The sequence below is a fragment of the Marmota flaviventris genome, chromosome 10 (assembly GCF_047511675.1).
Source record: "Marmota flaviventris isolate mMarFla1 chromosome 10, mMarFla1.hap1, whole genome shotgun sequence".
NCBI classification, from domain to species: Eukaryota; Metazoa; Chordata; class Mammalia; order Rodentia; family Sciuridae; genus Marmota; species Marmota flaviventris.
This window is the reverse complement of record NC_092507.1, coordinates 82589078-82615839: the sequence shown is the minus strand read 5'-3', so window position 1 is coordinate 82615839 and position 26762 is coordinate 82589078. Positions and strand designations below refer to the sequence as shown.

Genomic DNA, 26762 nt, shown 5'->3' with positions numbered 1-26762 from the left:
ATTAGATATTATTAATCTGGACATAACTTAAACATACAGGAAGATGTGTGTAGGTTATATACAAATACTCTGACATTTTACATAACAGGATTTGAGAATTCTTGGATTTGGGTATGGGGTGTCTATAACTAATCTCACAGACACCAAGATATGACTGTGTATATATCTATCACTCCCAAGTTTCCTTGTGTCCCCTTGCCACCCTATTCCTACCACCTTTACCATCCTCAATACTCCTTGCAAACACCAATTTGCTTTAGTTTAAATCTTGTAGAATTTCAAATTAATATAATCACACAGGATGATTTTCTCCCATATTTCCCACGATGTAATTTGGAAACTCACCCTACTGTTACAATCAATAACTCACTCAACATGGATGAGCAATTTTCCATAGTATGAAACAACACATAATGCCAGAACAACCCGTTCTATCCATCCTCTGCTGATGGACAATTGTATAGTTTTAGTTTGGGGTTATTACAAATGAAGCTGCTATGAACATTCACATACAAGTTTTGTAATGAACATATATCTTCATCATTTTTCTTAGGTAAATGCCTAGCAAACAGGAGGATCACAGAGAAAGTAATAATATTTAACTTTTTAAGAAACTGACAAATTGTTATCCAAAATAGTTCTATAATTTTAAACTTGTATCAACTTATGAGTGTCACAGTTCCTCCACATTCTTTCCAAAACATTTGGTAAGGTCAGTCTTTTTAAAGTTTAGTCATTCTGACAGGTATGTAATGTTATCTGACTGTAGCTTTAATCTACATTTATCTAAAGAGTAATAAGATATTGTGCACGTGTTTATGTCTCAACATAATATCTTTTTGCTGAACTACCTGTTCAAATATTTTGGCCAACTGGTTAAAATAGTCACATTATTGAGTTTACTTACTCTGAATTTACATATACATTCTGGATATAAGTCCTTTGTCAACTACTTCTTTGTAGAGATGTACTGCCACCTGATGGCTTATCTTTTCATTCTCTTACTGTCTTTTGGGGCTGGGGCTATAGCTCAGTAGCAGAACACTTGCCTAGCACGTGTGCAGCACTGGGTTTGATCCTTAGAAACACATATAAACAAACAAAATAAAGGCATGCTGTTCATCTACAACTACAAAAAAAAATTAATACAGTGTCTTTTGGGCTGGGGTCATGGCTAAGTGGTAGAACATTTGCCTCACATGTGTGAGACACTGGGTTCGATTCTCAGCACCACAAATAAATGAGTAAAATAAAGGTCCACAAACAACTAAAAAAAATTTTTTTAAAAAAGTATCTTTTGAAGAACAGAAATGTTTAATTTTGATGTCGAGTTCCATTTGTTTTTTTAATAGACTGTCCTTTTAGAGTCATGTCTAAGAAATTTCTGCTTAACCTTAAGTCACATCTTCTATTTTTCATACAGCAGTTTTATTTTAGGTATTACATTTAGGTCATGGTCCATCTGAAGCTAACTTTCATATGAACTGGAAGATACAGATCCAGTTAGGGTTTTTTGTTGTTGTTGGTTTTTTTTTTTTTGCATATGGCTATACCCAATTTTTTCAGCACTCAAATAAACTGTTTATCTACTGAACTGACTTTGCACTTTTATCAAAAATCAGTTGTCCATAATTGCATGAGTTTACTTCTGAACTCTCGATTCTGTTCCACTGATCTATTCATCTTTCTTTGCACCAACAAAATACTGTTGTAATTACTGTAGTTTAACAGTAATTCTTGATAGGCAGTCAATGTTCCAATTTTTTCACTATAGCTTTTCGCTATCTATACTTCTTTTGTTATTTTTAAGAGACAGTACATGGAATTTCAACAAAATTGAGACCGGGTTTTGTTTTCTAACATCTTTACCATTATCAATACTCCTCTCTACCTTCCTGCAGCTCTACAATGCCACACAGTCTAAAGATGTGAGCTGTTATTTTAGTACAGGTGTTGATTTCCTGTTAAATGTCTTTTTCCTAGCTGTTTTTAAGAGTTATTCTTTATGATTAGTTATTAATATTATAACTATTATAATTAGTTTTCAATATTATGTATCTAAGCATACATCTACATGTGAGGTTTACTGAGTTTCTTAGAACTATGTTGTTGATATTTCTTCTAATATTTTACAAGTTTTTGGTCATTCTAGTTCCATGCACACATATATAAAATATACTTTTTATAGAATACATTTTTTGCCCCATTTTCTGAACACAATATACACACATATACGCAAAAGACACATTTTTTTTTTTGGCCTATTTGTCTGTTCATTCTCTGGAATTCCAATTATATAAATGTTAAGACTGCATGAATGTCCCACAGGTATATTTTGTCTTCTTTGGGTGAACACTGAATGAATTATATCCATCAGAATTCAAGTTCCAACCTTTCTTCTGTTGTCTCCATTCTATTAATCCTAACCAGTAAATTTTCTAGTTTTCCATCAGACTTTTTTTATATGCTTTCTTTATAGTTCTCAACACATTACTCCATCTGTTCACTCATTATGTCAAATTTTTCCTTTATAGTTTGAAAATATTTAGAGTCCTTGTCTGCTAATTCTAATAATTAGGTCATTATATGAATCTGCTCCTATTGAATGTTTCTTCTCTGGTTTATGGGTTTTGCTTTTCTGCTTTTTCACAACTTGTATTTTGGGGGGTGGAGGTGGGGCAGTACCAGGGATTGAACTCTGGAGCACCTGACTACTGAGTCACGTCCCCAGCCCTATTTTTTGTATTTTATTTAGAGACAGAGTTTCACTGAGTTGTTTAGCTCACTGAGGTTCTCTCTGAATTTGCGATCCTCCTGCCTCAGCCTCCTGAGTCGCTAGGATGACGGGCGAGTGCCACCACACTCAAGTACAACTTGTATTTTTTGATGGCATGCTACCAATGGACAACAGTTGTAAGCCTGAATCTTGTTGTCTTCCATAAAGACTGCTGTTTTATTTTGGCAGGCAATTAAATTACTGATGAATCCTTCACATCCTGTCAGATTAGACTTTCAAGTTTCTTTGATGCGTGGCACTTCCTAGAATATGATTCTCTTATGTCATGGGCTTTCTGTATTCTAAAGTGGGTGCTTAAGATACTCTGCAAGGTATCTGCATTCTAACTTTCCAAAACGCCAATGTTTCTGAGCACTGTTCAACCTACAGAATCACCATGCAGCTGCCAGGCCTATAGCAGGCAATTTCTGATAGACTTAGTGAAGTCTCAGCCCGCACATATAAAACCTAGCCATAATCCAAAATTATAAATGAAGTGAACTCCTACACCAAATTCTGCCCACTGCCCAATACTTAAACCTCTTAACAATTTCTTTTCTTCAGAACCCTTTCCCACAAATCTCAGATGTTTGAGCTCCTCTAAATTCCAATCTCAGTCTCTTCAGTGAGACCTCTGTGCTATACTCAGGCTCTATTTCCCTGTGCTAAAGCAGAAAGGTACTCCAAAGTTGAAAGTTAAGAGATTCTCCTCATGTGTATCCTTTCACTCAAGATAGTGATCTTGTACTTCTGTTCATTAATTCCAGACAGCAGCTGTCCTAAGTGTTTTATTCTGTTACACAGCTTTTGGTTTGGGGGGTACACTAGAAATAAAGAGGCCAAGGCTGCTATCATTTACTCTCTCATGATCCTGAATATTAACTTTTAAAACATTCAAACAGAGGGGCTGGGGTTGTGGCTCAGTGGTAGAGCACTTGCCTGGCATGTGTGAGGGCCTGGGTCCAAATCTCTGCATATAAATAAATTAAATAAAGGTCCACTGACAACTAAAAAAAATAAATAAATAAAACCATTCAAACAGTATTATGTATTGTGTCAAAAAAAAAGACAAAGCAAGAGTTACAGACAATTGAAACTTGAGTTTCAATTATCTGCACATGACACTTTGGTTAACAAAACCATGGCCTTGTGGTTTTGCTGTGTAATCACTGCACAGAAAAATTAGTAAAAATATGTATTGACAAATTCATCTTCATACCACTATATCTATATTTGAATCAGTATTTCATTATAACTTTTAGTAACCTGAACTGTCAGGAATGGGCATGTATATGTCAAGGTATACATATATACAGGCTACCTGAAGGAAATTAAAATGTTACTGCATAATGTAATTAGTTCCTTAAGAAATTAATTCAGGAAAAAATACAGAAAAAAAAAAAAAAAAAAGAAAGAAACTTTGCTTTTAGGTATACAAAGTGAGATATAGGGCTATAGAATAAATTCATTCAATAATAGATTAAAAATTTGGTCTTTTAGCCATAAAACTAAGGTCTCAAATTTATTTACAGATGGACATTAAAAAACAATATTATTTCAGATATACAGAATTCAGGAAAAACAAGACTAAGTAAATCATGTTAAATTTCCAACTAGATAACCTAAGGAAAATCAATTCAAAGAATTAAAATATTGGCACAGCAAATAAAAAAAGGATGATGCCACAAAAAGAAAATGATGTACCTTAATTGTTTGGTTTTTACTTACACTTTAGGCTTTAGGATTCATGGAATAAAGAAGAAATACTTCAAAACAGATGACACAAACAAAAAAAATAAAAATACAAGAAGAATATAAAAGGGGCATCTGAGATTATAACAGGAAAGAGGAATGGTTATACGTTGGTGGTTTAAAAAAAAAAAGCAATCAAGAACCAGGAGCAGTGACAATGTCTTTAATCCCAGCTATTCAGGAGTCTGAGAAGCTGAGGCAGGATGGAGGATCACTGAAGGCTACTGCGTTCTAGGATAACATGGGCAACATAACAAGACCTCATCTCAATAAATAATAAATAAATAATCAAGGATTTCAAGGTAATCTCAACACACTGAAATGATAAACGATGTAATAATGTCTGGGATGATAGAAAGGTTAATTCCCTAACCTAATTACATACAGTACATATTTAAATTACTATATGTAAATTTAAATTTAAAAAAAATTAAATCATGATATAATCAAAAACAATAAATTTATTTAAGACTTTAGGTATGACTATGTGGTAGAATGCTTGCCTAGCATGTGCAAGGACTTATGTTTAAGTTCCAGGACCACAGGGAAAAAGGAGACTTAATTTTTAAAAAAGACTTAAAGTTACTTGCCCATAAAGTCACCAACTTCAGAATTTCTGACTTGAAACATAAATACTCTAATAAAATTTTCTCTAAAACATTTCAATAAGGCATTTAAAAATTAAAAGAACATAAATACTCCAATAAAATTTCCTTTAAAATGTTTTAACACAGCATTTAAAAATAAAGACTAAGAATACAGAGTAAATATTAGTTTTAACATTCTACTCCATAAAATAGTAAATGACAGGCTTATTAAGAGAATAACAGTTACCTGTAACAACCATGCCACTCATATTAGAGTTTGGACTACTCAGAACACTGCCTGAGAGTAGTTCGTCAGATCCTCTCTATAAAAACAAAACAAAAAAAAAATTAACATAAGACATCTTTAAATTTTAAAATATTAATATGAAAATATCACTTACCTGCAATTCTTCAAATATTCACTTTAAAAATATTACAAATATTACACTATGGCAATAGTTTAAAAATTTTAATCCCTTTTAAAAAATTAAAAATTAACTTCATCCCTCTATTCACACATCTAGTCTTCTGAACATAATCTTCAACAGCAAAATAAATACTTATGTATAAACATCATGACTAAAACACTGAAAACAAAAGCAAAATCTTTGAAATAAGAAATTTCTTTCTGTGAAAATTAAAAAGAAACTGAATCATGTTCTTAAATCCTTTAATGAAAAGGTTATACATTTTTATGTTCAGAAACTGCCAGCAATGTTTTAACTATTTTGAAAATCCTTGCATTTACAGAAACATGCATGAACAGAATATTTAAAATAGTTAAATCAACTGTTGTGCCTATTTTAAGTATGTGTATATTACACACAAGGGTATTAATAATAACTAAATACTGGCTGATTTAAATAATCAGCATAAAGAAGCTGAATGGTACCGTGATAACGAAAAAAAATGTTTAAAAGATAATTTATTAAAGCATTTTTAAAAGTTCAAAAAGAAAATCAAACTAACCCAGAAATTTCTGCAAATTTGTATTTAAACTCATAAGCTGTATCAGGATATAAAAATGTTTAAAAAAAATACTTAGATCATGTTTCTTAAATGTTTTCAAAACCTTCTACATAGCCTCAAATTGCTCATAAAAAGACAAGTAGGAGAAAAATAAAAATATGATTTCAGGCCACATTAATGCCATATTTATACCAACTCTAATTTCTAATCAAAGTATGGAAGATCTGTCATGGCATAGTTATAGTTAGTATCTACAAGAACATGATGAGCAGAAATAGATAGGACAGAAATTTTCAAAGTATGGTCCCTAAGACCAGCAGTAGACTCAGAAGCTTCCTGGCAATGTGTATTTCCCAAGTCTAATCCAGACCTACTAAATAAACTCTGAGGGTGGGACCCAGCAACCCAAATATAACAAAATCTCTAGGTGTTTCTGCTACAAAGATAAAAATATTTTATAAGCATATATTCATATTGAACATATATTCATATTGTAATAAAATATGGTTATATTACCAAAAATTTTAAAATGTTACATATATTTCTTTGTTTTATTTCTTTATGCAGCCTGGTTCATTACCAAAAACTTAAAAATGCTGCCTATATTTCTTTATGTTTTCATGACAAGTATTCAACATAGTGTTAAAAAAATCAACTCTGGACCTTAGGTTCCACTTATTAACTATGTAACTCTGTTAATCATGCTAAGCCTTAAATTCTTCATTTACAACATCTACATCAGAGCCCTTAGAATTAAATATGATAATACACACACAGTGATTACAAGGCAAAATGCCTGATCCCCATCAGTAGTGTTCACTTAAACATTCCCAAGAATCAACCATAGACAAGGTCCACACAGATAATGCTATGGTTTGGATAACTGTCCCGCTAAGGCCCTTGTAGTAAAGACTTGGTCCCAGCCTATGGCACTATTAGAAGGTGGCTGAACCTTTAGAAGATGGGGACTAATGAGAGGTATTCTGGTCATTATGAACATGTTCTTGAAGGGGATACCAGGACTCCAGATTCTTTTTCTTCCTCTCATTCAATTTCCAGTCATGAGATGAATGGACCACTACCACTGTGTACTCCTGCTATGATATACTGTATCACTGCAGACCCAAACCAAGGGGATCAATTGGTCATGTTCTGAAATGTCTAAAACTGTAAGCCAAAATAAATCTTTTATTTTTAAGTTGATTTACCTCAGGCATTTGTTACACAGTTATCAGAAAGCTGAAAAATACAAATAGTGAAGGAATATTATCATTAAAACCTGGTATATATTTCAGTACCCCTTATTTGAGGGAAGGGGAGTGTTCCGATACCTCCAGTGGATGTCTGAAATTTCAGGCAGTACTGAACCCTGCATATATTATGATTTTTCCTATTTGTGCTACAGCACTGCCACATGGTACCAGTTAGTCTGTCCTTAGAAGCTTTATGCTCTAGTGCTTCCTTTGCATCACTACTCTTGCACTGTGAAGCCATTATTAAGTAAAATAAGAGTTACTTGAACCCAAGCACTGTGATGCCACAACAGTCCATCTGATATCTGTCATCTAAGCTGGTTACTAAGGGACTAATGGGTGAGCAATATATACAATGAGGATAGGCTAGACAAAGGGATGATTCATGTTCCCAGGCAAGATGAAGCAGCATGAGATTTTATCACACTGCTCAGAATAGCACACAATTTAAAACTGATGGATTATTTCTGGAATATTCATTTAATATTTTCAAACTGAGGCTAACTGAAGGTTAATGAAACTACACAGAAAGTGAAACCATGGATAAAGGAGAATAAATGTATTTTAGAAAGGCCTTTTTTTCTTGGGTCAAATAAATGAAAAAAAACATGTTAACCATAAACAAAGAAAGGGTGGCCTCCAACCATAGGAGGTATCTTACACAGAGCAAATAAAGTCAGCCCTTCCATTAATCAACGAAATTGCAGATCAGTTTTTGTTTTGTTTTGTTTTGTTTTTGGTACCAGGGATTAAACCTAGGGCTCGTAACTACTGAGCCACATCCTCAGACCTTTTCTAAAATTATTTGTAATTTTGAGACAGGGTCTTGCTTTGTTGCTTAGGGCCTCACTGGGATTATAGGTTGCTGACAGAGAGCCCAGTGTCACCAGATATTTAAAAAAAAAAAAAAAAAAAGAAAGAAAAAAATTCTGCAGAGACCCAAAGTACTTTCCTCACTGTATCGTTCTTTAACTGTTGTGAATGAAAACATTCCAACCTAGTGCATCACAAGTAATTCTGGAAGATGATGGGTTCAGGAAATCTTAAAGTCTATGGGAGTAAAGAAAGCTTATAATTCTAACTTATGGTATGCAGAAGGCTCTCTTCTTCCTTTCTGCAATGAATCTTTATGCCTGACAAAGTCTTTTTAACTTTTTAAAAATTGTGTGTGGTCATTTCTCTTCATTAAAGGATTTCATACCTGCTGTTAAGACAATACATTTAATAGGCATCATAACTGAATCAGAAGAATAAATAGCAAATTATTTGCAATTCTGAGAACTTATAAATTTGAGTATTTTTAAAAATTATATTTTCATTAAAAAAGCAATTATGTTTGCCTTTCCACTGAGTCAAAGGGTTTACTACCACTATGCTCAAAAGAAGTGATGTGCAATACTGGCAAACATTAACATTACCACACTGATGGAAAATTTTACATAAAATTTCTCAGCCTAGTTGTTTACCTTGGAATATACATAAAATTTATAAAATGGTAATGAGTGGTAGCTGTTCCATATTAGTAGAACAAATGAAATTAGTACTAAACTTGGAATAAAAAATACCTACTAAGAATATGTAACTCTTGAAAATTTTTAATTCATCTGAGAAAGAAGTCAATTGATTTTAGATTCAACTAAAAAAAAAATAAATGTTAAGATTGGCAATAAATGTCTTGACAAACGTAATCTTCCTGTGTAATATCAATGACCATTTAAAAAAAAGTAAAAATTTTAAAAAATTAGTATCCCACAGAAACAATTAGGAGAATGTTCACAGAAGAAAAAAATCCATTGGTCAATTAGAAGGTTTTTTAAAAGGTAATTTCATAACTAGACACAGAATAGAGACTATTTGGTATTAATTTCAATGACAAAAATTTGATTTTTCTTCTCGTGGTTACTGGACATTTTTGTTCATACTAATAGCTCAATTCAACTACCATCTACCACTCCCAAGTATTAGAGCCATCAGGCTGCAAGAAAGCAAGCTAAAAACTGTAGGTTGAAGCTTGTAAGAGTCCCTTGACTGTGCCAGAATTCAGAACTGAGATCTGGCCAAAAGCTTTCTCTTCTGGAGATGACTGGGAATAATGGCAGAAAGACATGGATAGAGGACAGAAATAACAAGTTCCTGAGGCAAACTAGATTTTCAGAGAAGGAAGGTCCATGTTCAAGCAAGTATATGTGTTCTCAAACAGGGCAAAGAAATGAATAGGTAGGAGTATGCTACACTATTAGAGACTAGGGAAGAAGTAACTCATAAAACCGGTAAAAATACATAAAACAATCATATACTAAAGAGGATCAATGAAACCAAAAGCTGATTAAAAACAACAACAACAAAGAGAGGGACTGCCAGGGAGAATAACCAAAAGGGGAAAAAAAGCACAATTAATACATCATCAGAAAAGCACCCAAAAACAAAAGCTTGAAGACGAAAGAAATTTGCTCTGGCGTATAACATTATGGAGTAGATTGCTCTCTCTTCCTACATGAGATCTTTTCTCACGAAAGAAATGTCTTGCTACATTCTGCTATTTTGTAGCTTATCCTTTATCCTAAGATATATATACATATACATACACACATACACATAATGTGTGTGGGGTGGGTAGAGGTTGCACTCTGGATTCTGGATTTTAAGTTAATTGCCCAACTATGGGGCGGGGCAGAGGTGAGGAATGGATCCCTACCCAATATGCAAACAAAAGACAATTTGAGTACCAAATGTAAAAAGAGAAGCTTCAAAAAATTTAGAATATATCTTTAGAAGCTCTTTGTAAAGACTTTCAAACAGAAAGGAAACAAACAAAAAAGGAAATACTAATAAATTCTTCCATAAAGTAGCCACAAAAATCTCTATTAAGAAACTGTATGAGCCTAGTGTGGTGGCACACACCTGTAATCCCAGCAGCTAGTGGGGATGACACAGGAGCATCCCAAGTTCAAAGCCAGCCTAAGCAACTCAGCAAGACCCTAAGCAGCTCAACAAGATCCTGTCTCAATATAAGAAGTAAAAAAGGACTGGGGATATAGCTCATAAGTTAATAACGCCTGGGGTTCAATTCCTGATACACAAAAGAAACCATATGGTAAAAATAATAATTTAAAAAAACCCTAAAAACTGTAATTAAGGATTGTATGGTATTGTAAAATATATATTTGGTCTTGCATACAAACTCTTAAAATCCTTGGAATCTCCAAAATTATTTCACTGATTGCTGGCAGCCTCTGGTAACTTGGGGGTGGTGGTTAACAATTGAAGAAAATTAAGGTAGGATTAAAAGGCTGGACTTTCTGTCTCGTCCTACAATGTTCAGGGAGGGGAGAGGTGATGTTAGTTAAATTCATTACTAATGGTCAAAGATATAACCAATTGTGCCTATATAAAGAAGTCTACATAAAACTCCGAAGGGTAGGGTTCACAAACCTTCCAAATAGCTGAACATGTGGAGGTTCCTGGAGGGTAGCACACCCAGAGAGGTCACACAATCTCAATACCCCTTCTCTCGTAACTGGCCTTACACATTACTTCATTCTATTCTTTGTAAAATCCTTTATAAGCCAGTAAATGTGTTTTTCTGAGTCCTTGCTATAAAATTTACTGAACCTGAGGAGGGGATTGTGGTAACTCCAATTTATAGCCATTCATCAGCAACACAAGTTAAACAACCTGGAGCTTGTGACTGGGATCTGAAATTGGGGAAAGTCTTGAAGATTAAGCCTTCAAACTATGGGATAGGAAGCTCTCTGGAGGTAAATGTGTCAGAATTAGAGGACACCTAGCTGGTGTCTGCTGCTCTCAAATTAACTGCTTGCTTGTTGGTGGGAAGAAATCTCCTTAATTGTTTTTTGGGGGAGGGTCACAGAAAGTCTTCTTGTTGAAAGTTGTGGGGTATGTGTAAGAAAGAGGAAAAGCAGTTTGTTTTTCCCAACAAAATTCTTTTAAGTTTCTATCTTATCAACAGACGACATCCAGACAAACAGGAAAAAACTTAAAACATCTAAGAATTAGGATCATATAGTTTTTTTTAGAATTCTAAGGGAACCTGTGACATACTAATAAAATTAGTAACTTCACCAAGACAGTATAAGCAAATGACAAGGCTAGCTAGCTACAAACTGGGAAAAAATATTAGCAACACACACAATCAACAATCAGTAGCCACAATGTATTCTTTAAAATATATAAAATTAAATACAAAATTTTATTAAGTAAAAGATACATAGGCATCTCATACAATTTCATAAAAGCAACACTAATGACCATAAAATGAAAAACATGTATACCTCTTTAATAATTAGGGAAATACAAAGACCAAAGATTTAACATACCACAGTGTCAAAAATCAAGAAATTAAATACTTAACCAACAGCTGGTAACTATTTTAAACAGTAAGAACACATAAGAACACATGCAGGGCTGGGGTTGTGGCTCAATGGTAGAGCACTTGCCTAGCGTGTGTAAGGCACTGGGTTCGAGTCTCAGGACCATATATAAATAAATAAAGGCCCATCAACAACTAATAAAATATTTTTAACAAAAGAACACATGCTCTACTGGTGAGGCATAAGTTAGAACAATGTATGGGAAAATAATAGTAATATCTTATCAAATTCACTGTACTCTACCCCCTAGCAATATATATCCTTAGATATATAGTCTCGAAAACTTTAATATAAATGAACTAGAAAACAAACACAAAAAGGTTCAGAGCAACATTGTTCTTAAAGTCAAAAACCTTAACCCAAACATCTACCAACTGAAATATCCAGAAAAAGAGAGAAATTATTTTTACCAAGAGTTGTTCCCAGCAATGGGTATTATACAAATACACACAAAAATATGGCTATTAAAATCCTTATTTAATTAAAACACATTTTAACATTACATGGGTATATTATTTTCATAAAATTTAAAAAAAATACTCCTTCAGTATAAGGGGGGCTGGTTTTAGAATTCCTAAGGGATAACAAAAACTGCATGATCACTAAGTCTCCTGTATAAAATGGGATATTTGCATATAAACTAGGAACATCCTTCACCATATTTTAAATCATCTAAATTACTTACAATACCTAATACAATGTAAATGGTATGTAAAAAGCTGTTACATTGCATTGTTTAGGGAATAGTAAGAAAAGGAAGTCTGCCCATAGTACAGAAGCAATTGTTTTCACAAATAGTTTCATTCTGAGGTTGACTGGATGCAGAACCCGTGGATTGGGAGAGCTGAAGCGTATTTCTCTCTCTCTCTCTCTCTCTCTCTCTCTCTCTCTCTCTCTCACACACACACACACACACACACACACACACACACATACACAAAGGCCACAATGGAAAGAGGAAGAAAAAAATTTGCAGTAGTACATATCTGTGTCAGGGTAATGAGGGGGATAAAAAAAGGAGCACATGGATATGTATAACAATACTGGTAACATTCAAGCTGTTTTTTTTTTTTTTTTAAGTGGCATATTCATGTTGTTAATAATATTCTCATAAATAAATCTTGAATAATAAAAGATTCTAGGGAGAAAATAACAAATTAGGACAGGATGACAATATATTTTATCACCCGAAATGGGACACTTCGATGAAAGAAAATATAAACAATAAGAAATGTAAGCAAGAAAGAGTAACAAACAATCAAAACGTTTAAATAAGACCCTCAAGTAAAACATCACATGTGTGTTATATTACTCACATTTATCAAAATTTAATAAGTATGAGGCCTCACTATCAGATATAAATAGTGGAAGAATTTAATTAAACTACAATCAGAATGGAAGATTAATATAACAATTATTTTATAAGCAATGTAAACAAAAAACAGTGAGAATAAAAGTAATAAACTTAAGACACTAAGTATATAAAAATGACTTAATATTTACTGAACCAGGGAAGACTACATGACATCTCCCACAAGTAAAGCCACCCCTAAATGTGCTTTCTCTTTCTAATCTTCACTGACCAAGATATGAGACCTAAAAAACTCATTAAAAAATTTTGTCTCATATTTTGGCCATCTCTCCAATACCAAGCAAAGCTTTTAAAAATACATACACTGCATTTTTAAAATATAGACATACACAGGAAGAAAACATGGACCATGATTTTCTGGTCAGATAACTCGGTTGATGTTAAAAACAAAAATTCTTTTTTAAATTTTCAAACTTTTTAACTTAGGAAATTCAAATTTAAAAAAAATAGAAAATATCAAGTGAAAGTTTTCCCCTACTTCAAAATCAACTATCCGTAAATTTTCTATAATTCTTTCTCTAAAAAATTCAGACAAAAAGAAATCAAAAACAGATCACATCACACAAGCTGACTAGCATTGTTCTCTTTTAAAACAAACAAAAAAATCAGCACATGAAAATCTGCTTTATTCTCTCAACAGCTGAACAACATTTTACTAATACATGCACATACATATATTATTTTGGGGGGGGAGGTGGATGAACCCAGGGGCACTTAACCATGGAGCCAAACCCCCAGACCCCTTTATTTATTTTGAGACAGAATCACACTAAATTGCTTGAGGATCTTGCTAAATTGCTAAAGCTAGCTTTGAACTTGGGATCCTCCTGCCTCAGTCTCCTGAGCTACTGGGATTACAGGCGAGCGCCACCATGCCCAGCTAATATTCTACTAATATTGCTATTCCAGTCTTTAAAATCACGTATTGCAGTATATTTTGGTAACTCATTTTATTTAAATGTTCATAAAAATCACAAAAGCGGGTCATATATAATGAATACCTCAGCAAAATCCATCATATTGGGTCAAAAACATCAAGTTTAATCAAATTAAATTTTGAAATAACTTTTTTTAATAACTGGATCAAAAAGGGAATCTAAACTTCAAATTCAGAATTATAAAACCAGTTACAGAAAAGGGGTTAACAGAAATAAGACAAGTTCTCAGTACAGGAAGTAGAAATTATGCTTAGATTGAAAATCTTGCTTACAGTAAGACAAATCCAAATTAATACTACATTTAGGTGCCATTTCATTTATTAGAATGGAAAAACTCGCAACTTTTGACAATATACTCTGTTGGGCAAGTTATGGGAAACAGCCACTCATACTTATTGTACAACAAAATACAACTCTATACTAAAAGAAATTCAGCAATATCTAGCAATATTACATTTGTATTTACACACTGACCCAGCAATTTCACATCTAGGAGCTATTCTGAAAAAAACATTCTGGCTTTTTTTTTTCTTTAATATACTGGAAGAGTATATATACATAAAGCTATTCACTATAACATAATCTGTAATACTAAAAGACTGGAGGAAAACACCCAAATATCTATTAGTCTACAAAGCTATGAAACAATCTAAAGAAAAAAAATTTTTTTCCACATATAACATGGAGTGATCTCCAGGATGTATTTACCATTAAGTTTAAAAGTCAAAATATAAAACATTGTATACTATGCTACCTTTTATCTACTGCATAAAGAAGGTAGGAAAAAGTTCACATTTGTTTACAGTATCAAAAAAGTGATAAATGAAAAACTGATTAAAACAAATACCTAAAAGTGGAGAGAAAAAACAAAGCAGACTAGATAAGAGTGTTTGGCTAGACTTCTCTCAATGTAAGTAATATTAGTTTTGATTTTGGAAATTCAGTTAAAAGTGGGGAAAAAATTCCAAAAAATTAAAACCAACTGGTGGTAAAACCACAAAGAGAATTAGTTCAATAAACTTTACCATTCTATGATTGTACTATACATTCTCTGTGGAATATACTCAAAAAGACAAAAATGATTACAAAAAATTACATTCAATAATGTTAATGCAATACTGATGTTGCTCAGAAAGGAAAAAAAAAATGCTATCTTTGTCCACTGAAAGGGCCCTAAGCATTAACATCTAAAAGCAATTCACACCCTGGCAGGCACATTATTGTGGTTTCTAAGGATCATCTTCCATTCATAGGAACCAGGATTTTTTAAAGAAATCAGTGACTGATTAAAGATCAGAAGCAAGAAATGCTACTTCAAGCAAGTATCAAAACATTTGGTATTATAAACTGTACCTGGCTCAAAATGAAATAATTTAAGTATTTTAAAGAATGATGACTGCAAAAGAGTGGAAAATTTTACATGTTAAAAGAGTACAAACTCATCAGGAAAAATATTTTTTAAGTCAAAATCTATCCTGCTTTTCTTATAAAAAAGGTACTTCAATGTGACCAACTAGTTCATGGACAAAGTTTTTAATGGCGGAATTCTATCTAGTATTTGGAGAGAAAAGAATTTCATCATTTTTGACAGGTGAAGTGGCTTGCAGGCTAAGGCAGGATTCAAAGTTTGAGGCCAGTCTCAGCAACTCAGGTCCTAAGCAACTTCCTGAGGCTCTGTCTTAAAATAAAAAATAAAAGGATAATGAGAACACTCTACATTGGATGCCTCAAGCTTACAGAAACTCAACCTACTGATGAATGTCAATGTCACAAAGATAACCAGACATTCTGTTCTGTTCCTCTTGCAATAATACAACAGGAATTACATAAAGCACATCTACAAAATATTCCTGCTAAAAATTAAACCTGTATCTGACCAAGGTTCATCTAACTATAAATTTACAGGAAATGCAAAGAATATGAAGAACATGTGACATGAAACAAGGTATAATCAGAAAAATTCAGAAAATTGAAATTGTCCAGATGACCCAATTTCTCTAACATCAATAACAAATAAATAAATAAATAAGCAAGAAAAGAGGAGGGGTAAGGTAAAGTCATTTACTGATTAAGAGATTTTAGACATTAACCAAATGAACATATTAACTTTCCTTGGTTCCTGATATGAAAGGTGGAAAAAGTATTTTGAATACTGTTGGCAATTAGATGAAATTAAAGAAATTATTCTACATTTTACCAGGAATTGTATTGGCATCAATGTCACCATTAAGAGAGAGTATATCTGGAAGATATGTACTCAGTATCTGGGGATGATAAGAAATTATCTGAGATATGCTTTAACATTCTCTCCAACAAAAAAGAAAAAGAAGTGTATTACAACATTCCCTCTATTTTTGAAACATATTACAGCTTTTATAATGAAATTTAAAAAAATAAGACTCTCAAAGTCAAAATTTATTGCCAAAACTATCAATATATTATTCTTTTAAAACTATCAATAGATTATTCTTTTAATGCATTTTTAACAAGAACATAAAAAGAGTTCAAGATCAATTTAATGTGAACAAAACTGTTGGTCTATTTGTGTAGCTAAACTGTAATAGCATTCTTAATTTAGTTTTAGACATACTACATTAGGAAATAAGGTGGTTAAGTAATATTTTTACTTTAAAGCAGTTATGTATCACTAGTTATCACAAGATATTTTTGAGCAGCTATTCTTTTTTGTATAACTATTGTAGCAAAATTTAGATACAATAATATCAAACCATTATGCATCTATCAATCAGTTCTAACAGTCACCCATAAATTTTCTCTTCCTGTTACTGTGACAAATTCCAGATATCCATATTGTTTCATATTTCAGTGGATATCCTTAAAAGATAAGAACTCTTTCTATAATACTATTAGGCAACCAAAAATCTTAATAATTATTTACTATTATCATCAAATATCAAATTTGTGTAAAAATTTCTTCTTATAAAAGTCATAGTATTTTTACAGGGTATTTTAGTTGGGGAGAGGATTAGAATCTAATGCAAAACACTGGACTGGTCAATTTTGTCTCTTCAATACCTTTCAACTTACAAGTTCTTTCTCCACTCTTCCCCCATTTTTCCATTACTGTTTATTTGTTGCAAAGAACTGGTTTTCGGTTTTAAAGATTTGCTCACAGAGAGTATTCTGACGATGTAGTTTAACACAGTCTCCCAGTAAATTCAGTTGGACCTAAAGACTTGATCACACTCTTCGTTTTTGTTTTTGTTTTTGATAATACTACTTTATAAGGGGTAGTGCGTTTTGACACTATAAAACTTGGTATCTGATGTTAAATGTGCAATGTTTATTCCCAAGAACATTTTTTGTATTTCTGCTTCACCTTATTTATGCTAAGCATGATTTTGTGCAAAAAAAAAAAAAAAAATGTTGATCAGTATTCTTTTTTCTATATTTTTTAAGTGTTAATATTCATCCCCCCAAAGAAAACAAAAGCAAATTATTCAACTCACTATTCAATGGCTGTAAATTTATGACAGCCTACAGGCACAACATGTTTTGATCTCTACTCCCTCCCCTATTTCAACCTATCTACAAGGTACAGGTCATAGCCTAATAAATGAAACCTCCTCTAATACCCTCAACCAAAAGTAATCTCTCTTACTGTAGCTATAGGGCACTTACTTAAAACCCTGGGTATTTATCTCTCCAACTAGAGGAGGTCCTCCTAAAAGAGAGAGTCTCTTTTGGATCTCCAATGAAAGGAATATAGTGCAACACAATTAGTATTTACCTTCCTATTGATAAATGGCTCACAGATTATATTCATATTGAAGTCCAGACACTTCTAGAGTCATTAAATAGAATAAACTATTCAAATAGCACAATAAATAATGGAGGAACAATAAACTTAAGGTCTCTGCCCTCAAGGAACATATATTCTAGCTCCAATTTTTTTTTAATAAACTAGTTACTAACACAGTGCTGTCATTTAGTAGACACATTACTAATATTCAGATACTGAAATTTTAATAAAAATAATTAGCACGACTTATGGAGCATTTAAGAAAAGCATTTTAAGAAAAATCTAAAAAAAAAAAAAAACAAACAACAAAGTTTTGAAAACCATATTATAAAAAGCAGTTATATTCAACTATTATAAAAAAATCATGTTAAATATTATTTAATATTATTATTATTCAGTATTACTTAGCTGCAAGTATCTAAGCAAACCAATACTACAACTTAAATTGCAAGTTGAGCAATTTAAAATCAGTGCTTTCAAAATACTAGTAAAAACCCAACTTATTTTAAGAAATAGGTATACTTCATTAGTTATCCAATTACAACATCTTGATTTAGTCAACTTATTAAAAGAACTGCTACAAATTTCACCATACTTAAAATCTTTCTCTAAAAAGTCAACATTTGATTATACTGAGTAGCCATAAAGCAAAGAAATTTTTTAAATTCTTAGAAAATTGAAATGAATGAAAAATATATACATACCAAAATTTGAGGAATGCTATGAAAGCACTATCTAAAAGTATACAGCACTGAACCCCAACATTAGAAAAGATATCATGACAATGACATTAGCTTCAAAGTTAAAATTAAGTAGAAAAAACAGCAAAAACATAAAACAAAAAATAGAAACAGAAATCAATAAAATAGGAAACAACAACAACAACAAAAACCCCAAGGAAACCAATAGCTGATCTTTTGGAGAAGATTAATAAAAACCAATAAACTTCTATAAAGACTGATAAGGGGGGAAAAAAGCCTACTAAATATTCACTAATAGGAATGAGAATGTTGATATCACTACAGATTCAAAAGGCATCCAATCATATATATAATTCTACACAAAATAATAAACAACTCTATGCAAATAATCATTCAGCAACTTAGAGGAAATGGACTAATTATATACACAATTTACCAAAGCTCACCCAAGAAAAACTAGGTAACCTGAAGAGCCCTGAATACATAATTTTAAAATTTCCCCACAAAGAAGCCCATGTAGCTTCACTTTTACATTACTAAAAATGGTATTATTCCTTCCTTAACTGTTTGCACATTTCACAGGCATGGTTAAGAAAAATAAGAAAGAAAGAATACAAAGTGGAGCATTCACCCTAATATGATGAACAAGGTAAAGTGAGTAAATGCCCACTCTCATTGCTTTTTTTGAACACTGTACAAGCCGTCATAAGGGAAAAAGGAGGCAGGAACACCCAAATAGGGAGAAAACTGTCTGCCAACAATTGGATGTAAATAGTCTATACAGAACATCCAACAAAATGTACATAAAAGGCTAGGGTTGTGGCTCAGTGGTAGAGTACTTGCCTAGCACCTGAGGAACTGGGTTCGATCCTCAGCACCACATAAAGATAAATAAGTAAAACAAAGGTATTGTGTCCACCCTCAACTAAAAAAAAATTTTTTTAATCTATCAGATCAATGATATTAGTTTAACAAGGTGTTGGATACAAGAGCATCATGCAAAAATCATTTGTGTATCTAAACACTAGCACCAAACACCTGGAAGTTGCATTTTTAAAAACATCATTTATAATAACATCAAAAGATATGAAATATTTAAGGATGATTCTAACAAAAGATGTAGAAATCCTGCAAACTCAAAACTAAAAACAATACTGAATTATAAATATTATGTAAACAAAGAGGGTACAAAGGACGAAACCTTAAGATGTCAATTTTCTCTGAACTGCTCTACAAATTCAACTCAAATTCAGTAAAATCTCAGCATATTTTCTGTGATCCAGAAGAGCCAAAACAAGTTTCAAAAGGAACAAAGTTGGAGGACCAAGACTACCTGATTTCAAGTCTCAATACATAGCTAGCGATTAAGACAACGTTTTTGGCATCTGGATAGACAAAAATGGGTCAATGGAAAAGAGCAGAGTACAGAAATAGAATCACACATACATAGATAATTGATTTTTGACAAAGCTACAAAGCCAATTCAATGGAGAAAAAAAGTCTTTTCAACAACTTGCAACAGAAAAACTGGATGTGCACATCCAAATCCAAAAACTTGACCCATACTTTGTACTATATTCAAAAAATTAACTCAAATTATCAGTTTTAAACCAAAATATAAAATATCCGTTAGTAAATAAAGTATTTTTAAGTTAGGTAAAGATTTGACTGATAGATGGACAAAGTAGTGCACACCTGTAATCCCAGTGGCTTGGGAGGCTGAGGAAGGAGGATCCTCCAAGTACAAAGTAAGCCTCAACAACTTAGTGAGGTCCTAAGCAACTTAGCAAGACCCTGTCTCAAAATAAAAAAATAAAGAGCTGTGATATGGCTCAGTGGTTAAGTGTCCTCTGGATTCAATCTACAGTACAAAAAAGAAAAAAAGGATGACTGATTCGTAAAAGCAAAAAAGCATTGTCCATAAAAGAATAAACTAGTAAACTGAATGGAATTCCTCAGTTAGTAACTGCTGCTCTTCAAAATACGTTTAGAGAATGAAAAGTAACAGAAAATGTTTGTGAACCATATTAATTGATAAAGGACTTTCATCTAGAATAAAGGCTTCTCAAAACTCATAAAATAAATAATCAAAATTTTAAAAGTTGGGCAAAAGATTTAAACAGACACTTCACAGAAGATCATAATAGCCGACGAAAAGATGTTCAGCATCTATGGAATACAAACTAAACTGTAACTATCACTTCGTAGACATTAGGATATCTATGATCAAAAAATACAGATAACAACAGACATTGGAAAAGATATAGAGAAACTGGAAATCTCATACCCTACAGATGGCCTATAAAATGGTACAACCACCATGGAAAACAGTATGCATTTTCTTAAAGATATGCCTATCATATGATCTATCCATTTTGATTATGGGCTCCAATAGGGGGGAGCATATAGTCACACAAAGACATGCAGGAAAGCTTACAACTTTATTTATAGTAGTCCCAAACTTGAAACACAAATGTCCACTCAGAAATTAATCAATAGCAGAGGTGCATGCCTGCAATCCTAGCCACACAGCAGGCTGAGGTAGAAGGGTCCCCAGTTTGAGGCCAGACTGGACAACTAAGCAAGAACCTATCCCAAAATAAAAAGGGGTAGAGATGTAGGTGATGTCGCTTAGTAGTAGAGCATCCCTGGGTTCAAGCCCAAGTACCGCCAAAAAAAAAAAAAAAAAGTTAAATAAATAAACTGCCATATAGCCATACAGGATGCCACTAAGCAACAGAAAAAAATGGACTACTGATACACAAGTAAATCTCAAATTATTTATGATGTGTGGAATAGTCACACACATAAAAAAAAAAAGATACATATTGCATGATTCCATTTATTTAAGTCTAAAAACTGCAAACTATAGTGACAGCAAAAGAGTGGCTATTTGGGAGAAGAAAGGAAGAAGGGAGGATTAAAAAGGGGCAAGATGGTATTTCTGGGCAAGATATTTCTCAAAGCAATAGATACTATCTTGCTGATTTGACATATACATGTGAAAGCATTATAGACTGTAGATACGGGTTGGTTTATGTTAAATTACATCTCAATAAAGTTATTTTTTTTAAAGGCAAGATGTGGACCAAAACACGTACTACTTTTAATCCATCTGTGTAAACAAAGATAGCCATAGTAATATGTAAATCAATAATTTCAGGAAAAAATTAAAATAATTACCTAACGAAAGAAAAGAACTCAATCAGGAAGAAATGTTTCACTTTACATTTTTAAAAAATAAGCACGTGTTACTTTCTTTAAAAATAACTTTTTTAGGGCTGGAACTATAGCTTGGTAGCAGAGTGCTTGCCACACACCCAGGAGGCACTAGGTTCAATCCTTAGCACCACATAAAAATAAATAATAAAGGTATGCTGTCCATCTACAACTACCAAAAAAATTTTTTTAAATAACTTTTTTTAAAGAAACCTAATTGTACAGTCTGACATCAAAGCAAAAAGTCTTTTAACCATAATCCTAGAAAACTAACTTTAGTTATTCCAACTTTCATATAAAACTGTTTTCTAAATTGTTGGTAACTATTTTTATATCATTTTGTAATGTTTCTTCCTCAAATCACTAATATAAAAAACTGACATAACCAATACATCATATATGAACATCCTATTCCAAATATCACTTTTTTCTTCCTTTTCATTCTAGGTCTTGTCTATAATTTTCTTTTCTCTTTCTTTTTTTTTTCTTTTCTCTTTCACTAATGATGAAAAACTCATACTTGTATTAATTTATTTTTTTACAAAAGAAACTTGTGTCATTTATTATTTTACAAAATTCACATTAGAAATTTAGTTGAATATTAACTCCAACAACTACATTTTGAACTCTTTGAGTTATTCCCTATTTTAAATCCCATAACTTTCAATTTTGAAAAAATCAATATCCAAATTAAATATGCAAGTTCATTATTTCTCCCCCAATCTATATAATATGAACTCAAGAAATAAGCCTAAATATTAATGCATGGACAAATATCTAGTTCACTAAAAAACAAGAGCAACATCTGCAAAAATATTCTAAAGAATTATCACACTGGACTGGGGCTGTAGCTCAGTGGCAGAGTTAAAAGTTGCCTAGCACATGTGAGGCACTGGGTTCGATCTTCAGCACCACATAAAAATAAATAAATTAAAGACATGCTGTCTACTTACAACTACAAAAAAAAACCCCAAAAAAATCACACTCTTGTGGATGCAATTCTAAGAATTCCAAAAAACATAATAAACAGTCAGTTTCAAAGGACTAAACAGCATTCCCAAGACTACTCACACTGGCAAGGGCAGTGGTTGAAGGGGTAGGGGGAATCTCATTATTGTGCCAGGCTTGGGAAAATAAAGTTTAAAAACAAGGATTAGGCTAGGGGAACATCTCAGTAGTAAGAACAGTAGTGTGTACAAGGCCCTGGGTTCAATCCCCAAGACCAAAGGAAAAATAAATAAATAAATGACAAGAATCATGCCCTAACAGGTTTAGAAACAAAAACAAAAACACCAAGATATTTGAAAGTCTAATTACTGAAAGAATAAAAAGACCTAACCATTAGTACCAAAGCATAAAAGATGAGTATTATTTTTAGCCAAAAAGTGAGGAAGGTCAATTTCCTTTAATAGACAAATTTATGTGACTCAAATTTAAAGCTAATTGCCTAAAACACTTTCTTTTTAAGGGTCAGGACAACTCATTTCTAGTGTGTCTTACTATTGATAAAAAATATTTTCATAAGACAAAAGAAAGTTTGTATTCTTACAAACTTCCAGTTCAACAAAAACATATGGTTATTTATTAAGATTAACCAACTTTATGGTAGTTGATTATTCATACAATCTGACTTTACAAATTAATTTTATGCTTGGGTTTTTTTTTTTAGCTGTGTCTTAGTTTTCAAAGCTAAATGAAATTCTCCATTAATTGCAATAATAGTAGATCCAAAAATCCTCTATTTTTCAAGTTAGTTTCAAACAATCTTCTCCTACCTTCACACCAACAGCAACCTCAGTGACAATTCTGTAAGAAAAAAATAAATAATTTCAACTTCTTGTTATTCTTCTAATGATCATCATTTGACTCTCAAACTTTTCAGAGTAATTCATCATTCATAATTCCTCAAGACACTTTATAATATAGATGGAAAACAAATAGACTGATGGTCAATGAAACTTCTTTATAATATTATTAAACTGTTATCTACAAATAACTTTCAAACATAAGACACACTTCAGTAAACATAAGGTATTTTTTAACAACATTTTCAATAGCAAAGATAAAAATCCAAAAAAAAAAAAAAAAAACACTATAATGCCAGTCCTATATTAATAATTTAACACTTAAAACTTTTTAGTATACTAGGTAGAATCTGGGAATTGTAAAACATGAATTCCAGCACAAGTTTTGCCATCAATTTCCCATGGTGATTGGGGGAGAGGGGGGTGAATACTGTACTTCTTTGCATCTGTTTGAGCTGGAAAATCATCTTTAAAATAACTTCTTGGATGAATTAAGCTCTAGGGCCTGTTAGCTCTCATGATTTTCATTTAGTATCTTTAAAAACATGAAACTCTAGACACTTACACTTAACCAAAATAAATTAAGATTTTTACTTTTGACTCTTCAGACACTGTCACTAACTTTAATAAATGTACCTGCTAATTGACACTGGTTTTTCACAGCCAAAGGGGCTGTGGACTGCTATATTTTTGCCCTAACCTGTGCCCCCCTTTTAACAATGAATTAAACTGAGTCATTTCAGATGTGGAGCCTTATTAGTACCAGAGAGACAGTGGTCCATATCATTTCCCAAAGCCCGCGCGTTTCTCACCTCTCACCATTCTATCTTCACTCTTAGGCTCTCAAAGATGCAACGCGGTTCTATCTTTTGGTAGTTTCTGTTTTTTCCGCAAACTAGCCAAAGTAGCTAAAAAGGTGGCCCAATGTTGACTACCTGCTCTTGTTTCTGCCATGGCTGTTGGCCTTTGCCCATGTGACTGATGTCGACCTCAAACACTTCGGGGTTTTTTTTGCATGATTTAATTTCTAGGCCCTTTTGCCAAGCCTTGAATGTTCTTAGGCCCCACAAAAAGGCATTTTTTTTAATGCCTCCTGCCCCCGTTCCCAGACTCGGATGAAAACAAAGGAGTATGACATCTGCCCTCCCCCTCCGCCGCACGCCCTCCCCCCTTCCCCAGCGGCTCCCACTCGGCTTTCCCCGGAGCTCCCGCCACCGGCATCTCTCCCGGCCAGGGCGGGCGAGGCCGGGGAGGCCGGGGATGGCCAGGTCCACGGCGAGTGCCTCTCGAATCCCCATGAATCCCGCACCACGGACCCGTCTCTGCCCACGCCGTTGGCTCCTACGGGAACCCCTAGCCCAGGGCTCGGGTCCCGGGGTACCGATCGAAATGGCTCCTAGAGGGGGCAGGGGCGGGTGCGACGTCCCGGGGTTCCCTCCCCATCCCCCGCCGCCACGCCGGTGCCCGCCCCCCTCCCCGGGGCCGCCCCCCCGCCGTCGCCCCAATGCTTCCCCGGCCTCGGAGCCCGCTTTCTTCCCATTTTCTCGACCAGAGCCCGCCGGGGGAAGCAAGGGGAGGGGTGTGTGCGATGGGGCGGGGGTTGGGTAACGGCAGCCCAGCCCTGGGAGGGGCCGCCCGAGGGTTTCTCCCCGACCCCGGACACCGGCCGAAGGACGGTCCAACTCCTCTCTCGCACACATCTTTTCACCGACCCCATTACATACCCGTCCATTGCCGAACCGGACAAAGCTTCGCTCACAAGAACCGAGCCACGCAGCCAGCGAGCCACACAAGCGGCGAGAAAATGGCGGCCAGAGCCCGACGGAAATTGCCGAAGGTGCCGGAGCGCACCGGGCAGCGCGCGGCAGCGGCAGCGGCGGAAAGAGCCGAGCGCGCCGGCGCCCCGCCGCTGGAGACGAGCGGCCCGGCGCGGGGACAAGGGGGAGTGGGCGCCGCAGCCGTCGCCTCCTTCGCGACGCCGCGCGCTGGGCTCCCTCCGCCCACCGGGACCTGGCCTGCTGCTGCTGCTGCTGCTGCTGCGGGGCTTAGCGTCTTGGCTTCTTCCCTGGGCGGTATGAACCGGCCACCTCCCGGCCCTCGATACCATCTGCCCTAGGATGGCCCTGGGCTGCAGGACTACCTCCAATGTTTCCTCTGATCCCAGTTCCAACTGGGCTACCCTCTACCTTTGCGGACCAACGGGAAAATATGTTATCACTTGCCTCCTATGCCATCTTTTATTTACAGACTCTCTTCATCCTCTGAAACAAAAATTCACTCGACTGAACCAAGACCATTGTTTAGTAAAAGCAATACTTCGAAAGCAAGTAACTCATTAGAAGCTGTTACTTGCAAAACTGGCATCAATCACATCAAGTGATTCTCATTTCAGTTGATAATTAGCGTGCACCTGTGGAAAATGATCACAGTGTCCTGAGTAGAAAACACAGGTTGAGCCAAGTCTTAGTGTTTGTATAAAAATGCCACCAATCCTTAGGGTCTAACGTTTGGGGGTGTAAACGGGAAAGTAGGGATGAAAGTAGGGACAAATGAGTCTTCATTCACTTTTGGTTAGAGAGGATAGAAACATTGTTTTCCATGTGTCTCACACTCTCAATCTTATTTTTAATTATACATACTTATTATGTATGGTATATACAACGTACGTATTACGCACAACTACTGGTGACTGAATCCAGGGCAACTTTACCACTGTGCTACTTCCCTAGCTTTTTTTTAACGACTTAGCCCTTGCTAAGTTGCCTTGGTTGGCTTGGACCTTGCAATCTTCCTGCTTCAGCCTCCAGATTTGCAGGATGGTCTCAAATTTTAATTGTAAAAGGCACAGTGGGCAATTTCATTTAACATACTCTTATCAGACAACCAACAGAGTTTGAAAAGGCACCCATATTTGGAAAATTTGGTCAATGGTGACTCCTTTGCCAGCCGTCTTCTCTCACCATTCACCCCAACTCCCAACACACACCAACCATCTTAGGGAATAACAAATATTCCCTACATTTCACCAATTACTATAAATACTCACTCTAGGTTTTCCCATATCTCCTTCAAGAAAACCTCATGTCATTTACTAACTGGAATTTCATTCACTATATTAAGTAAATGGTAATTTCTGTATTATTTTTATTACTACTTAGTAATAATAATAATATTACTATTACTATTTAAATAGGACAGAACCTTATAGAGCATCTTATCCAAATACCATGAACTGG

The 26762-nt window shown here is 34.3% G+C and overlaps 1 protein-coding gene across 5 annotated transcripts in view; it reads right to left on the bottom strand.

Annotated features, from left to right (window-relative positions):
- The window catches only part of Ptbp2 (polypyrimidine tract binding protein 2), a 78652-nt gene extending 53327 nt beyond the window's left edge, over window positions 1-25325 (bottom strand). For 4 of the 5 annotated variants that reach the window (XM_071618082.1, XM_071618083.1, XM_027935250.2 and 1 more), the window contains exons 1-3: window positions 25251-25325; window positions 23497-23527; window positions 5363-5438 (exon numbers count right to left, since the gene is read on the bottom strand). In XM_071618082.1, the coding sequence (XP_071474183.1) occupies window positions 5363-5438; window positions 23497-23527; window positions 25251-25258 (115 nt within the window). In that variant the 5' untranslated portion in view covers window positions 25259-25325. Of the gene's footprint in view, window positions 1-5362; window positions 5439-23496; window positions 23528-24338; window positions 24397-25250 lie in introns of those variants that run through there. The other variant, XM_071618085.1, reaches the window with a different exon arrangement.
- Between the last annotated feature and the right edge of the window lie 1437 nt (window positions 25326-26762).